This window comes from Ammospiza nelsoni, chromosome 2 (genome assembly GCF_027579445.1).
Source record: "Ammospiza nelsoni isolate bAmmNel1 chromosome 2, bAmmNel1.pri, whole genome shotgun sequence".
Lineage (NCBI taxonomy): Eukaryota > Metazoa > Chordata > Aves > Passeriformes > Passerellidae > Ammospiza > Ammospiza nelsoni.
The window spans coordinates 99,441,602-99,458,124 of NC_080634.1; the positions used below are offsets into that span (position 1 = coordinate 99,441,602).

Here is a 16,523-nt window from a genome sequence, read left to right on the forward strand (position 1 = left end):
TGTGCAAATAAGATCCTAACTGAAAGCTTTCTGCTTGGAAGGTACTTTAGAACAAAAGAAGCCTGTTCTTGATCTCACTTATTTATTACTTATCTCTTATCTGCATCTCTCTTATCTATTCATTGTCATTCCCCATGCACACATTGTAGCTGCATCCATAGGAAAGCCAAATTTCCAGGTGAGACCAGGGCTCCTAAGAGCTGGTGCTGGCTAAGGAACTTGTCACTCTTGAGAGGGTGCCCGTTTGTGCTCAGGGGTTTCTGCAGCTTTTTGTTGTTACCATTATCATATCAGTCATATCCTGCAAGTGTCTGTGTGAATCTGGTAAGAGCCTGAGGCAGTATCACAGAGGCATGAACTGTCCTGTTTGTTCAATGGGGCATTTTAAGTTTACTACTGAACAGTTACACTCTGAATATGGATGTTCCTGACTACTGATGCAAGTAGGAAAAAACCACATAGAATGTGAACAGTGGCAAATTATTTTTAAAGGCTTCTCATCCTTCCCTCTGTTTTCTCATAAACCACCAAAACTGTTCTGTAAAAATCATTATTGGAAGATACAATACAAAATAATTCTGCAGGTATTTCATTCTCCCAGAGGCCAGTTGGTCTTGCATGTACTAATCCAGGTATCAGCTGGAGCAAGGTTTCTTCTTCTCAGCATGACTCTTTGTGGGGTTTTTTTCCACAGCAGTTAATAGCATTCAAAGTGTGTGTCTAGGTTTTTCCATTTGGCCACATACAAACAAAAACTATTCCTGAGTTTCAGATGGCTTTGCTCTGACAGCTCCTCTTGACTCAGACCTTGGAGTAACGCTGCTCCCCAGCTGTCATTTGGTTTTAATGGAGAGCGAAAAGCAGCCCTGCCCATAGAGCCAGGCAGGTGACAGTAGGGTCCTGTGTTGCAAGCATAGCATCTCATTTAAATTTTTCAAATGAAAGTGCTTGAAACATCGTCGTGATTTACCCTCAGCTTCCAGCTCACACTGTGAAGAGGACACAGATGAATGCATAGCCATTGTCATGCTGCTGTTTTTCTCTTGAAAATATGCTTTAAGCGTGGTGAATCTGTGCTGTGCTGAGCAATAGAGAATTGTGAGTTCTAGGCTTGTGTCTTCTGGTGGGTTTTAATAGTGCTTCACTCTTCAGTGCCTGACTGCTTGGAATCAAAGATCCCAGCTGCTGGTGTCAGGCTAAATCTTGAGTATTGGTGTATCTCAATTTACTACATTTACTACTCAAATGACTACTCAGTTTAGTAGTCATACACATAGAGAATTGCCAAGGACAATGCTTAACATAGGGACTCAGTACAGGTATGGATTTTACAAATAGGCATTTCCAGTGTTTATGCAGCAAGTCTGTAGATAATGAGTGTAACCAAAATGCAGATCTTTTTCATTAGAAATAAGCTGTCAAACTACTGTTAGTTGTTTCCTGATTTTAATACTTGATTCTGTATAACTCATCTAGATTCAATTCCATCTGTGGTGTAGATGTGACACAGACATAGTTTTAGGGGGCTAACCAAATCTGCAGTGAGAAGTGCTATTTGTGTGACTCAGCATAAGTTAGGCAGAGCCAAACCAGGTATGTGAGAGCCCAGGTAAGGGTGGAAATCTGGAGATCTTCCTCCTGATGGCACTTGTGCAGTGTCACAGTCTGCTTCACCAGCTGATGGGCAATAGCTTAGCAGAGCTGAAGTATCAGGACAGATGGCTGATTTTAAATGCCATAAACATGCCGCAATAATGGAGCATAATTATTCTACTTGCAAACCTATGGATCTTCATATGTGATTGAAGAATGACTAACTGAAAGACTTAACCCAGAGAGAGAACTTGCATTTTGATCAGTCAGAGCTGATCAGCTGGCCAAAGCATTGGTTAGGTAACAGGAGGCTGCCAGCTACCTGCTCTTGGATGTGCTTTCTGCAAAATGGGCCACACGTGTGTGCAGAGTAGCATCTGGTGTCTGCTGTTTCAGTGTGTCACCTGTCCTTGGATGGTGTCATGTTTGCAGAGAATAATAATCTTGTAATGCTGCCAGGAAGTGTGTCCAGAGCTTAATGAGGAAGATTTATACAGAAGCAGAGGAAGCCTGGAGTAAAAACATGGTTCATGATGCAATTTGAAATGAATTGTTGTTACTGAGATAAATCCATCATTTCAAATTCACTTTTTCTTGCTTAAGACAATAAAAGAACTTTGTAAAAGCGATGAGTCCAAAGAACTGCAGAGTTACAGCACACAGGTTAAGTATATCTATGACTCATACCTTTGTATGTATTATGATATCCTTGAGAAGGTGATCATTCACCAGTGCCCTGATGTGCTCGAGGAATGAAGCCCCTCCTCAGTATATTTTTTGTCTGTGAGTAGCAGAGATTTTACTTATAGGAGACTGTGTAAGAAAATATAAATGCTTTCTGTTATTTTTAAAAATTATTTTAATAAATCTGTAAGTCACTTTTAATGAGGCCAGCTTCAAAAGAAAAGCTACACTGAACTAAATCCTGAGTATTTGGGGGATGAAAAGCTATACAGAATGTTTTGGAAAGCTCTGCATTTTGGGGAAATGTCATAAATTTGACTGGCTGAAGAGAAGCAAATAGAGTAATATTGTCAGTGACACAGCACAGTATTAATTTTGGTGTATATGCTGCTGTAAGCTTCAGGCCTTGGGAATCTAGCATGATTTTAAAACAGACCTAACTGCATCTTCTAAACTATTTATTCTGATATATCTCCTTCCAGATAATCATTCAAAGCCAATGGAAATTGACGGGGATGTTGAAATTCCTCCTAACAAAGCAACAGTCCTTCGGGGCCATGAATCAGAAGTGTTCATCTGTGCCTGGAACCCTGTCAGTGACCTGCTAGCATCTGGGTAAGACAGACAGTGACTCAAACCAGCTCCTGCAATTAGAGAATATTTAGAGATGCAAGAACTTGCAAATGTATTTGGGATGTGAATGAGTATTCTCTGGGCTGTTGTATCAGCCTGCAGCGGTGTTTCTTTCAGCAGTACCATACCTTTATAACTGCTAAATAGTTAAAAGGTGATGACAAATATGAAGAATTTGTACATTTAAGATGTAAATTCTGTGGCCCTAAATACACACAAATTTTTAGAAATATTTTTTAATCATTCTGGATAATTTCTCAGAATATTTGGAGATCGTGTAATCTACTGCTCTTAGTTATTGGTTCACACTGGGGTCTCAGAAAGTCGTTGGCATCCACCAGGTTTTTTCAGAAGTATGGAGATAGAGGTGCTTCAGACTGGACCTGAGTTTGTCCAGTGAGCTGAGCAGTAAGCAGTGGTTTAAGGGAATGTTGTGCTTTAGTGTCATTGGAAGAGAGTCCAGTTTATCCTTTGCAGGGACTGCTCTGCAATGACCACCAGAGCATCCTAAGTAGGATGATCAGGAGATTGACTTACAAAAGCACTTCTGATCCAAACAAAATCACAGTTGTAAACATACCCCAGGAGCTGTATGCAGGCACTGGGGGAACCATGTTCATGCTTAAAGTTAAGGTTTAACATGAAGACTAGATTTAAGAAATCTAACTGGAAACATGGAGTAAAGCTGATCATAGTTTGAGGAGATAAATCAGAGTTACTTAGCAGTATTAGGATACTTTCCTCACAAGGAAGAGGACAGTATTTTATTTCCTTATTTTATTTCTAGCTTTGTTGCAAGATTATCAGAATAGTCTTCTTACTTACTTCACTTAGTATATGAAAACAAGGAATTACGGTATAAATAGAAAAGAAAAATAAAATAAATTCCTTGTTGGATGAATAGCAGAGATCTCGAAGACAGTGAAGATAGAAATTTCAAAAAAAATTATTTCAGACAACAAACTGGGATTTTGGGAACCAGAATCCTGCTGAGTATGCTTTTTTTTTTTTTAATATCTAGGTCTGATACTACTTTTATTATCTGTAGTACTTACATCTTCATTTATCAATTTTAAGCAAGTGAGTGCTTGCCGCAGTGGACTGCTTCCCTAGGATCCATGATGCACAGTCCTAGTGTGCTAATTTAAATGGTGGAGCATTTCATAAACCACAGTATGTGTTGCAGTGTGCGTTTAACTTTGCCTCAGGGTGCTGAGCATTGGTGGATGGATGCCTGGATTGTGATAGCTTACAGGTAAACCTGGAGGATGATAATCAGAACTATTAGTCAGGTACCTGAGCCAGAGGAATACCCTCTCACTAGCCATTCCATTAAGCTTTACCCTTCAGTGTAATAGGCCTTTGGTAATGAGCTTTGCTAGTGACCGTAGAGGCACATAAATACACATGTGGTTACAAAGTACAATCATGTGCTTTAGCAGACTAATAGCAGTGCAATGACAATGCAAGTAATTTAAATCCATGTGCATCTCGGTCAGATTTTAGCCTGCTTGTAAGAAGCAAGGTAGATATGCAGCTGGAATTGGGTGAAACAGCAGCCAGTGCCTGGTGAAGCTGAGTGACTGAAATGGCAAAGAATGCCCAGAAGAAAGTGAAACTGAAGGAAGAGAGCTGAGTGAGTGGTTATGCCACTGCACAAAGAAGCCTTTGTCTGGTATAATAATAGTGCAAGGTTTTATCTACAGGTGAACTCCATGTTACAGCACCAGTTAAACAAGGGAGAGAAATTCCCTGAGATCCACAGTATTCTGCAGCTCTGTTTGCCCTTTACAAAGTTATGATTAAAAAAAGAACACTGCAGTTAGTCTGATGTGTGAGTGTCAGACTGTTAGATTCTGTAACAGCCATGTTGTGCTGCCCAGTCAATACTTTTCTTTTGTTTCCCATCTGCTTGATTGTACCCATCTGAAAAAATACACTTCAAAACCTAGCTATTAAACACAGGAAAAGATAGCATATTTGTTTTGTTTATAAAGTGACTAATTGAATCTCAGTTAATGACAAAGTATTTTCCTGAAGCCTTGTAACACAGGCAATAGCTTTTTCTAACAACTCGCAGCAACAGTTTAGACAGCAACCTGATGCAATCCTCAACTAAAAGAATAATGCAGGTTCAGAACCTAATCTCAAGCAAGCTGTTTGAAAGAAATGCAGAATGAGTTACCCAAAACTAGAGCACTGGTTTCCAGATTTAGTCACTATCCCACTGAGAGAAAGGGATTTTTATGTTTAATGTCATATCTACTCAGTTGCTGTTTTCCTAGAGTGTGAAAACTAGCACAGTAATATATACTCTCCAGGCTTTGCAAACAGCCATTTCAAAATAAAACAGAGAGACAGGAATTTCTCTGATCAAATAGCTAGAAAAATATATTCTGCAGCTGCTCTTCCCCCTCCACCACACACATAACCCTTAAAGATGAGGATGGGGGAGGCTAGAAATACCAGTAAAAGCTATCAAAGGCATGACTGTCACCAGATGCCTATGAAAAGAATGCTTAGATGTTATGAACAGAAGCATTATAATAATAGAGTGAAGTGTGTGCATACAGCCATGGGAGATGATTAACTGCACTTTATAAACGAAGTCAACATTCCAAAGCAAATAATTGCATAGAGTGTTTTGGACCGGTGAAAAAATAGCCAAAAAAATAGGTGCTTGGTTAAATCTCAATATTTGGTCATTCCCATCCATAAACCCAAAGGCTGATATCTTCCACTAGTTATCTTTTACTATCTTAAGTTTTAATTTCATGACACATTTAAATTGTTGCAGATGGTTATATTCCCTGTGTAGTGCAAAAATCCATTAGGGCTGCCTCCACATTAGTAAAGTAACTGTGCCTGGGAATATTGCTGGGCACTGAGGCCAGCTGGCACAGCATGGCTGCTGTCTGTGCTAGCAAACTGCCCTGGCTGCCAAACAAACTGCACATTGGGAACCATCTCTGGACATTGTAACCACCAAGCCATGCCCAGGAGTTATTCAGAGAGAACATCAGAGACCCAAGCAAGAGTGCTAATTAAAACAAGCCAAACTCTGGCCAGGGAATAACCTGTCAGTTTGCTGGCACAGGTCACCATGGTCCAGTGAGACAGAGTTCTGAACGTGCTTGAATTTCCCAGTGTGGAAGTGGATGGACTGTGAATGTCAAGGCTGCTAGAGCCTTGAACTCCAAAACCTTTTTCAGTTCAACTTAGGATGTTTTTGTGCTTGTGTTCCACTGCTGCTTCCAAAAGTGTTCTGTTCTGTGACATCCAGCCATGCCCTTCAAGTAATTCGCACAGCCATGAAGCAGAGGGACCTGGCCTCAGTCCCAAAACCAACAGTAGGTTTTTTTGCTTATCAGCTGATCTATGGCAGCCTCTCTCACACAGAGAGGTTGTGACTTGTCTCTTCCAAACCACTCTGTGCACCTTTGCTCTCCCTGGTCAGCAAAGTAATTATCCATAAAAGCTGCTGTCTGAGATATTTCAGCTCTTGCCTGTGTCTCTCAGAAGCAAGAGAAGATGTTTCCAGGCTATCTGCTGTCATCATTTCTGGGTTTTATATATTCAGTACTTCAGGTTACTGCTCTCCTCATATCAGTGGTTTAGGATGCACTGTAAATTACCTTTCAGAATAATCCTTTTGACTTACCAGGTTGAGGGTGTTAATTTCAGACACCACCCCTCAGTGTCAGTGCCAGATACTAATTATGCTAACTCTAAGTGCTTATTTGTTAGCAGGGGACTATTTGGACTGGTTTCCTCAGTGCATCAAATCCATGAATGCAAAATGATCAGCTCTTGGGGGAGGTCGACTTGAATAACGTCTAGCAGAGAATAATGTTGTAGAATCAGTAGGGCAGAGATCTTATTCAGGACACCTGTGAGGCACTTCCCTCTACTAACTGCCTAGGAAGAGTAAGCACTTAGTTTAAGAAACCTTCTTTATTAAGGAAATGTTAGATGTCAAAATAAAAATGAGGAATTTCCTTCCCATAATTCTTTCAATAATAATTTTAAAATAAAAAAATAAAACCTCTAACCTGTTGGAGCCAGAAGTATTAAATACACATTAGCAATATTGCATCTTCTAATAACAGTGATTTAAAGTCTTCTTGTAGCTGAAGGTTAGAAATACCAAGGTTCAACAACCATCTTGCAAAATTCTTTACCCAGCTGCAGCACTTAAAACCTCTGTGCTTACAGAATGGTAATTTTATATGTCACAAATTACATTCCACAAACATTTGTCCACCTTGATTCATGAACATACTGGGGCAGGAGAGCATGAAATAAAATCCTTTCAGAGCTAGCCTTCCTAAAATTTGGCAGTACTCTTCCACAGGGCAGAGAAGTATACCTATTACTCAAGTGTTCGTGACTTGCATGTTGGAATGAGCTGCTTTATCATGTAGATAGAAATGCTTCTATGGGCAAAGGAGATTAAATATCTTTCTGAATTGTGCTTGAACTGTGCTCCTCTAATAAGGCGGGGTTCACTGAATCATTCACCAGAAATCAGAATACTTTCCAGAGCATTCTCTCAACTCTTTTTTTTTTTTTTATCCCCAGCAACAAAAGGGAAGACACACAAATACCCTTGCTGCACACTGGTAGACTTATAAAGCCTCTCTGCAGGGACACATAATAGTTTATGTAGCTTTGGGAGAAGAAAAGGGAAAAAACAAAATTAAAATACTGGAAAATAAGATTGCCTAGGCCTTGCCAGAAAACTGACTAAATAAAAGTGTTGAAAAACAAAACATAACCCTTTTAGAACTAGCAAATAGGATTGCTTTTGATGGCCAAGTGACTGAATACTTTATTCACAGGGTGCAATAACAAACTGAATTATTACAATGAATGCAGGATGGTCCTGCAATCATATATAGGAGAGAAGCCAGCCGTGAAGGAATTTCCTACTTAGCATGTTAACCAATGGAGCAGTCCTTTAAAGATGTATGTTCCCATCATTGTTAATTATCACAGTTTAAAATGTTTCTTAACTTCTGAGCCTTATTATTAACCTGGTTAATTTTCTAGCCAACATATGCAAAAATGTCAATTTTCCAGACCTCTGAAGAAATAAGGATGCATATTACAGTCACAGCTGTGTGGTGGCAAAAATTACCCTGATCTGAATTATTTCTTAATTGCTAATGTGAAAGATATGTCTCAGAAATAAAGAGTGGCTTTACAGGAGTAGCTGAGTTCAAAACCCTGGCCAGCCATCACATCTCAGCTTGGCAGAAAAGGTTCACAGGAGATGGGGCACATTCCCCAGGCATGCCATAACCCAGAGGAGCTCAGAGCTCCTGATACAGGCAGAGAGGTGTTTGCTTTTGCAGTTGAAATGTTTGTATAAAATTAGGCTAAATTATTAGTAAAATAATACCCAGAGATCAATGGAGTTCGATAATTGCTTGGTCAATATTTGCATTTGAAGGCATGTCAAGTGTTGAAAGTTTGCCTGGTATTCTTAGTATCAATAATTAAAATGCTTTACTATTAGACCAAAAGAAAATTTAGTATTCTCTTGTGATGGATTTCTTTTTCAGTAAAACATGGCTTATCAAAGCAAAAATGGGTCACAGGTAGATCCATTCCTTCAAAACTGGATCTTTGAAGAAAGACTTTTTCTCCTTGATAGTGCACAGGAAAGAAAATTTTTTTGTCATTACTTTAAAGAAAAGGAAAATCTAACACATCAGATGTATCAACAATGAAATTTCATCTACACTGTATGAATTCTTGCAAGTATTATTGTTAACTCTGCTCCAAGTTTTTACTTAACTACATGTAAATGAAAATTGCTTTCTGGACAAAGCAAGCAATCCAGGAAAGTTGGTTTTGGTTGTTGTTGTTGTTTCAAAAACGTAAGGAAAGGGAATGTGAAAAAAAATCCCAGTAAACTTTTAAAGTGGAATATCTTCCACTCCATGGCAAATTTATCTCAGAACCTCAGAGACATTTTTCAGTAGAATAAAGATTTATGCAAATTCAAAATACTTCTATTATTTACAAGTAGATAATGCTGAACTCTTTCTCCTCAAAACCTTTCCTAAGCAAAATCAGGGTTTCAGCCTGCATTAAAAACACCTCTGTAGAGAATAGTTGTTCTAAAAAATAGATCAAAATCCTGATGCTGCCTCTATCTTGTTCTATCATGGCAGTGCTTATTTTGCCATTTTTTTCAGACAGTATTATGTAAGCAACAAGCTACAGACAGTTACTGTATGTTGCCCCAGACTAACTCAGTTATGGTGATGCCAGCTTTAGGTATGTAGTGCAAAATGTAGACAGGAGTTTACAGGTTTTTAGATAGAACTTACCTGAATAAACAAAATTATTATGACAGGTATAATTTAAATATGTGTTAGCATTTTTAGAAAAGTACACAAAGTTGGAAATAAAATTTACTTTTTAAAGGCTTGTAATGCCCTGATCTGTTCAGCAGGTTTAGGGAAGGCTGGTTGGATCTATTCTGGGCAGTGCACAGGAGAAACATCAAAATTCTCAGGAGGTTCAAAACAACTTCTCCATGCAAAATCTGGAACATTTCAATAGAATAGGGCCCTCCCCTAAGTGAACTTCTGCTAATTCCAGCACCAAAGCCTTAGACCTGTGTTTTGCACAGAGCCAGGATGTTCCCAGCAGCCCCGTGCAGACGGTCCCGTCACAGTCCAGGCCAGCAGCTCTTGTTCCTCCCATCTCCTGCAAGGCTGTCATGTTGTCTCAATGAAAACAGAAATACAGGCTTCTACACTGTTTGCTGGGTCAACATGAGGAGTTTTCCACTAATTTGCATAATTGCTTTATAGATCTGGAGACTCCACGGCCAGGATATGGAATCTCAACGAGAACAGCAACAGCGGCTCCACTCAGCTGGTTTTGAGGCACTGCATAAGAGAAGGAGGACATGATGTCCCCAGCAATAAGGATGTGACTTCATTGGACTGGAATGTGAGCTAACTTCTAAGACTCTGCATGGTTTTTAACTGTCTAAATTTAATTCCAAGGCAATTACAGTTGCTGTTCCATATCTTTCATATCTGAGGTGACCAGAAGCTCTGTCCTAACCTATTGACCTCTTGTTTCAAATACTCATAGTAGGCTGAACTTTCTCCTACATGCTGTAATTTTCCAGGACTGTTGCCATCTTCGAGCTTAACAATGATATATCTCTATTTTAGGAGCATGGGTAAAAATAAACTTAGTTAGCTTTAAGAACCAAGATTAAACAAACAATCTATGTAATACTGAAGCCTCATTAATAATGTATTTGCATCTCATAGATACTTTATTTTGGCATGTAAGGAGATAAAAGCACCAGTGAAGCTTTTTCTGAGGTTGGACTCCAGATTCTCTCATTTGAATTATGCTGTGCACAGCAAAATCTGTTCACATTATTTTCTTTGTCTTGGTAGGAGCATGTGTAGTTATTCTGTCCTTACCTTCTGGATGAAACTGTCTGTCTGATCCCTTTTTTACTTTCATCCTGCAAAACCTCCTATCTTAGATAATGTGCTCATGCACAAAGAATACTGAAGTGAGCAGAGAGGACAGGTATTGTTGAGAATCCCCAGTCTCTGGGCAGTGCCTTTGGACAGCTCTAATTGTTACCAAAAAAACTTACAGGATCCTGCAGAAAACTTAATAACTTCAAGCTAATTTTCATTCTGCCTGTTTTGCTGATACTAGTACAGACAGAGTGATCACATTAGTCTTGTTTTCATAGGAAAACAGATTAATTAAGTACCAGAAGGGATTTTCAGCAGTTATGTAGAGTCTCAGTTGCTGGCCAGAGATCAAGTTTCGATTAATCTTTACTGCAGTGTTGTCCTTCAGGTGAGCTAGGTGCTTCACAGAGTAAAAGATAAGGCCACTGCACAAGTCACCTTTCCCCTGTGTATTTTATATTTGCACAGTGGAAGAAGTTGGTGAATAGTACAGAAAGCAGAGGTGGGTCAAGGAAGCAAATGAAATTCAAGCTTATGTTCATTACTTGTTTCCTGTGGATATTAAAGTGAAGAAATATATTTGTGAAAAAAATTGCTTCTAGGAGTAAGAAAAGAGAAATTGTAAGAGGAAAATATGCAATGACTGCAGAACAGTTAGGAGAAAATTTGTCCAAAACCCTCTAATGTTTCCTGTAGCAGTTCCTTACCTTCCAGACTTCGTTGGTACTTCCCTTGCATTGTACTAGTACTTGAGGTAGGGAAATGTTCCTAATTCAAATACTTCAAGTGCTTCCAAGTTACTTTGAATTTCCCAAAGAATGTGAATTACCAGCAAAAAATTTATATAAACTGTATATCTAATTTCCTGAGCTTTTCTTTTTTCTCTTTTTGCCCTTTATCACCTTTCTTTTTATCACTGGTCCAGAGAAGTGTACACAGTGAGCTTCACTTAGCTTATGATATTTTCCCCCCTACATTATTATATATTTGAGTTAAATTTACAAGTGCTCTGAGTCAGTGTTTTTGGAGGATTGGAGTGGACATATGTTTTAAAGGATTATTTAATGCTTTTTTCTAATTTTCTATTCATCAAGCTAGAAATGCCATCTGCCTTTATAGTTTATTTAGAACCACAATATTAATCATATTTCCCTGTGAAATCTTCACACTGGTGGTATTGAATTAGTTCTTCTCTGGTTTGTGTGACTTACATGACATAAAGGTTATAGGAAAGGTTATTTCTGGAGGTCATATTCAGATCATGCCCTTTGATACCATGGGTAGGATTCATCTCCTGTAGGTTTAACCTTCTAAACTCACCCTAAGTCAGCAGAAACAGAGACACATGACTTCATATTGAACTTGGCATAATCTAAAGCAAACAAGTTCATGAGTTACACTTCAGAGTTGTGGTGACACGATGCTGTTAGTAATGGAGGGCACTCCTGACCTAACTCCCAACTTCTGCATGTCTGGAGATAAATGGGATGAATCTCACTCTTAATCCAGGTTCTGAAATGTTGAAAAACTAAATACCCTGCTTCAACAGTGTCACCAGATGGCAAAGTTCTGTTTTAATTATTCTGGCCCAATCACACCAGCTTCACTGGCATATCCTGTGAAGGGTTCCTTCCAGAATACATGTGATCTCCTGATCAGATTCATGGGCTTTTTTCCTCCTGATTGGGACCCATGAATCTGTTTCTTCATCATGGTACTGTGCCCATGAGCACATGTGGGTCTGTGTTTAGACAAGAAGAGAGCAATTCCTTGGTGGTGAATAACATTTGAGGTGTTCACCCTGAGTGTATGTGGCTTAGGGCCTTCTTTCAAGTAGAAGTGCCTGAATTTCACTGAACTGGGATTTAGTCTGGGTTTAGGTCATCTGTTGATGTTTGGTAGGTCCTTTATGTCTAAGAAGTAGTAGCTGTTTGTTAAGTGGAAGAAGCCCACAGAACTTGTTCTATCTTGTATTGTTTTCTAATCTTTTTGATTAAATGTCTCATATCTGATGGTATAGGCTAGTATTTCACTGTATGTTAGAGGATTTTATTTCCTCTGTGCTGTCTGAAGTAATAACATTTAGTTCAAATCATAGCATCATCTGTCCCAGTGAGTGGACTCAAAATCATAAATCACAATTAGCAAACCTTTAAAAAGAAAGAAGAAGGTTGGTTTAAACAGACTTTATCTCATAGCCAACTTTGCCATTTTTTATATATTCCAACAGAGTGATGGAACACTATTGGCTACAGGCTCATATGATGGTTTTGCAAGAATATGGACAGAAGATGGTAAGTCAAACATTTATTGTTCTTTAAGCATCAAACAGCAGTGAGCTGTAATTTGACCAATTTGTAAAGAAATTGTAATAATAACCTGTTCTTTATTCCAGGTAACCTTGCAAGCACCTTAGGTCAACATAAAGGTCCAATATTTGCCCTGAAATGGAACAAAAAGGGGAATTATATTTTAAGTGCTGGTGTTGATAAAGTGAGTTTTAAAAATACATTATTGTAACATATAAGTATGTTGATGAGTGAGCTTGTGCTGCTGAATTCCTTAAGATTAGTTTCTTCTTCTCCAGGCACCCTGGAGAGTTTACATTTCTTTAATATATTTTAGTGCATGTTGATTACATTTTTGAGGCTGCATGAATGTATACTATTTTCATAGAAAATGTTTAACTTTTTAAAATGTGTAAAATTGCATCTGGAGTGTGTCTCTGTTACAGAAGGAACAGCTTCCAGTACTTATAGTTTTATCAGCTATTTACAGGAAGAAAGGGATCTTAAACATACCCCACCTTTTTGCTCATCTAATTGTTGAAACACTTATTTGAATAAAATATATATGGCTTCCTCTAGAAATATGCAAAAAAATATGGTTCTGAACTGAAAATCACGCAAAACACAGTAGGTACAGCTAAGTGCACATTAGAGATTAAAATGAACAGCTGACTGATGATCCATTAAAACTGAAACTGGAAAGTACACAGCATTCATCTTGCATAAGTTTCAGTGTCTAAAAATTAGATGCATATGTCATCCTTGGCTTCCTGTACAAAATTCTTAGAGAAAAATGGCACTTCCAAGGGAGAGGCTGCATGGTCTGTGTTCCAGTGAGATGCACTGACAGTGCTTCTCTCCAGCAGCTGGCAGAGGGGAGTCCAGCTGAGATTTGTACTTTGTAAGCTCAGTGAATCCCTATATTTCCATAACCTTGTGAAAATGGAAGCTTTAATATTGGCTTATATTCAGCTAATCTCCCAACTGTAATTCCATTACTCTGGCAAACTTACATTCTCAATAAAAGCAGCATTTCTTTAGGTGATCCATTATCAGCAAGATGATGCATCCCTAATTTATTTTCTGGAAGAATATACTCCAAATAAATTAATAATTCTCTCAGGAGGTGGTATTGAGCTCTACAGGGGACACACTCACGTGTGCTGTGGGTATGGATTAAACCTGTAGTAAGCCAATTACACCTGACTCTGTCCCACCTCAGTGGCAAGAAGTGCTGTGTACTCTGCTGATAGAAAAACATTTCACTTATTGCCTTGTTACAAATGGGGTTCAGCATCATTTTGAAGTAGAATTCAGCTGGCATCTTTTGAAAAGGGAAAAAGTGTTCTTTAAAGATCATAACTGGAACTTTTTTCCAATATGCTTATTGAAAATGGATAGTGTTGTCTTCTAGATTATTCAGAGAGAGTATGCCTGTTCTTCATAGTTATATTGCTTCTTTTGTAGGCATGATACTTCTTTATCTACACTTAGATTATTATTCTGTAATACCTAGAATTAATTTCTGGTTTTCCCACTGTTAAGCACGCAAGGCTCTCTGTAGTCAATAATTTTATCAGTTCATCATTTAGAATTGCTACTTAGTGAGGGTGCTATTTGGGTTTTTTTTCTCTGAGCTGAACAACCACTAATCTTTTTTTTTTTCTACCCTTTCTTTGGATGCAGACAACAATAATTTGGGATGCTCACACAGGAGAAGCTAAACAGCAATTTCCTTTCCATTCAGGTACTTTTCATGTAACTCTTGTTTAGGAAAATGAAATGCAGTTTTCAATTCTGTCAATGTACTTTATCCATATCTGCCACAGGAAAGTTTCAATCAAGTTTTTTTATGCTTTAACTATCGTGAATATCATGGCTTGTTGGTTTATTCTCATTTCACAAAGACACAGTTCTGTGAGAATCAGCTTTGAAAGCTGATTTTAGGAGAGGATTTGTACACCAGCCATGTCTACCTACCTGAGCAATCCTGTTGTTATCTATGTGCTTGAATAATACCAGGTGGGGATTCATGAAGAGAATTTTCAGTGGAGGTGTCTGGGATCTTTTCAATTCTCTCTGCTCCTGTTTCAGTGAAGCTGATTTGAGGCAGAAGCAGGCAGATCTCTCATGCACCTTGCATTCACCACTGCACTCACAAAAGTCCTCAGAATTTATTAGCTCTTAATTTTAACTTGAATTTCTTCAATATTTGCTTTCTCTGATTATTGGAAATCAGTTGCCAGCCTTGAGTTTCAAAACCTTGTTGCACAAAAATGCTATTAGGATGGTTACTTATAGAACTGTTTTAAGAAGACAGGAGATGTCACAGATACTAAATAATCTTGAATAACAGACAGTCATTGACAAAATCTGAAATTCATCTGAGACCAGACATGTAAGATGATGGCTGAATTCATGATCCAAAGTGGCTACATTTGCATAGTGAAGAATTTTAAGGGGTATAGTAAAACTGAGTTTAAAACCATGAGAACATTCTGGATTCTGATGTTAGGGGTGTTCACCTTCCTAGTTCACTGTAACTAATCCATTTTTAAATACAACAAGCTTTCACAATGGTGTTTAAAAACACATTTCAATACTAATTTTAAAACATTATATTGAACATGCTTTTCGACTCAAACTGTTCTTATTCTCACATTTACACTGATGTGAATAATATGCAGTAGCAATCTAAATGGTTATTCAGCAGTAGACAAAAAGTATGTCCATGGGCACAGCAAATCCATACTCTGCATTTTTGTCACTCATCTCTCATTTATTAATGCAGCTGTTGGTTTAGAGGAGTTGGTGTCTGCTGACAGATTTTCTCACTGTGGCATTTATTTATCTACCATAACAGCAAACTGTGCACATAGAGTGATTTAGTTAATGAGATATTAATCCTCTGATCCCTAACTAGTAATCTAAGTAGTTGTGGATTCAGAGCTTGGTTGCCCCTTCAGAATCATGTTCACTGACACATAAGCTGTTTTAGCAGTGATGTGCATCAAGGACAAATCACCCCATCCCCTTCTTAGCAAGTTGATAACTCAGCTGTATCTACCAATGCAATATGTCCTTGTGCATGAAAAGATTTTTTAAAAAATTCTTACTGCACATGCTGTATATCTTTGGAACATGAGACACAACTGAAATGTAGACATGGAGAAGCTAATATTTTTAAATTTTTTTCACTCTTTCTTATATGTTTTCATAAGGATGTAAAGCAATTATTGAGAAAATGCTGTTGAGGAAATTTTTGATTGGAGAAAGCATGTATCCTACAAAACCTTCTTAAAATCAGCCAGACTCTCTATTCACTTTGTTCTCACAAGTCTAAAGCCACAAACCTCACCTTGTCCTCTTTGCATCACCAGGACAAACTAACAGCAAATTCCTTTCCATATCTGGAATCTGAAAACCTTGTCTACACTAGGATTAAAGGTGGATTTTAACAATTAAAAGTCTAGTCTAGGCAGGATACACCTCCTTTAACATATACTTCTTTGAAGTCTGGAGGTAGTTGACCTGAAAAAACATAAGGTTTTTTATACTGTCTGCTTCTTTGTACCAACTGGTTTAGTTTACACCACATGGACAAAACTGTCATCCTAAAATATGTAAGGAAAAGTTCCTTTGTCTGGGTGTTGAAGGCCTCCATGTTATTGTTGTTCCCATGTAATTTTTGAGGCTTTTGTTCAAAATACGTAACTATGCAGATAAGTAGCTTCTAGGGTTTCATTATTTTTTGCAAAACTATGAATCATCATAGGGCATTTGATCAAAATATGTATTCACAAAACTTATTTCTTTAAAAAGGAGCTAAATAATCCAATTTTGACATTTCCTGATA

General features: G+C 38.1%; 1 protein-coding gene across 2 annotated transcripts in view; it reads left to right on the forward strand.

Moving 5' to 3' along the window:
• Positions 1 to 16,523, forward strand: part of TBL1X (transducin beta like 1 X-linked) — a 191,910-nt gene that overhangs the window by 161,755 nt on the left and 13,632 nt on the right. For both annotated transcript variants that reach the window (XM_059493473.1, XM_059493472.1), the window contains 5 exons: positions 2,760 to 2,892; positions 9,741 to 9,882; positions 12,610 to 12,673; positions 12,775 to 12,872; positions 14,354 to 14,414. In XM_059493473.1, the coding sequence (XP_059349456.1) occupies positions 2,760 to 2,892; positions 9,741 to 9,882; positions 12,610 to 12,673; positions 12,775 to 12,872; positions 14,354 to 14,414 (498 nt within the window). The remainder of the gene's footprint in view (positions 1 to 2,759; positions 2,893 to 9,740; positions 9,883 to 12,609; positions 12,674 to 12,774; positions 12,873 to 14,353; positions 14,415 to 16,523) is intronic.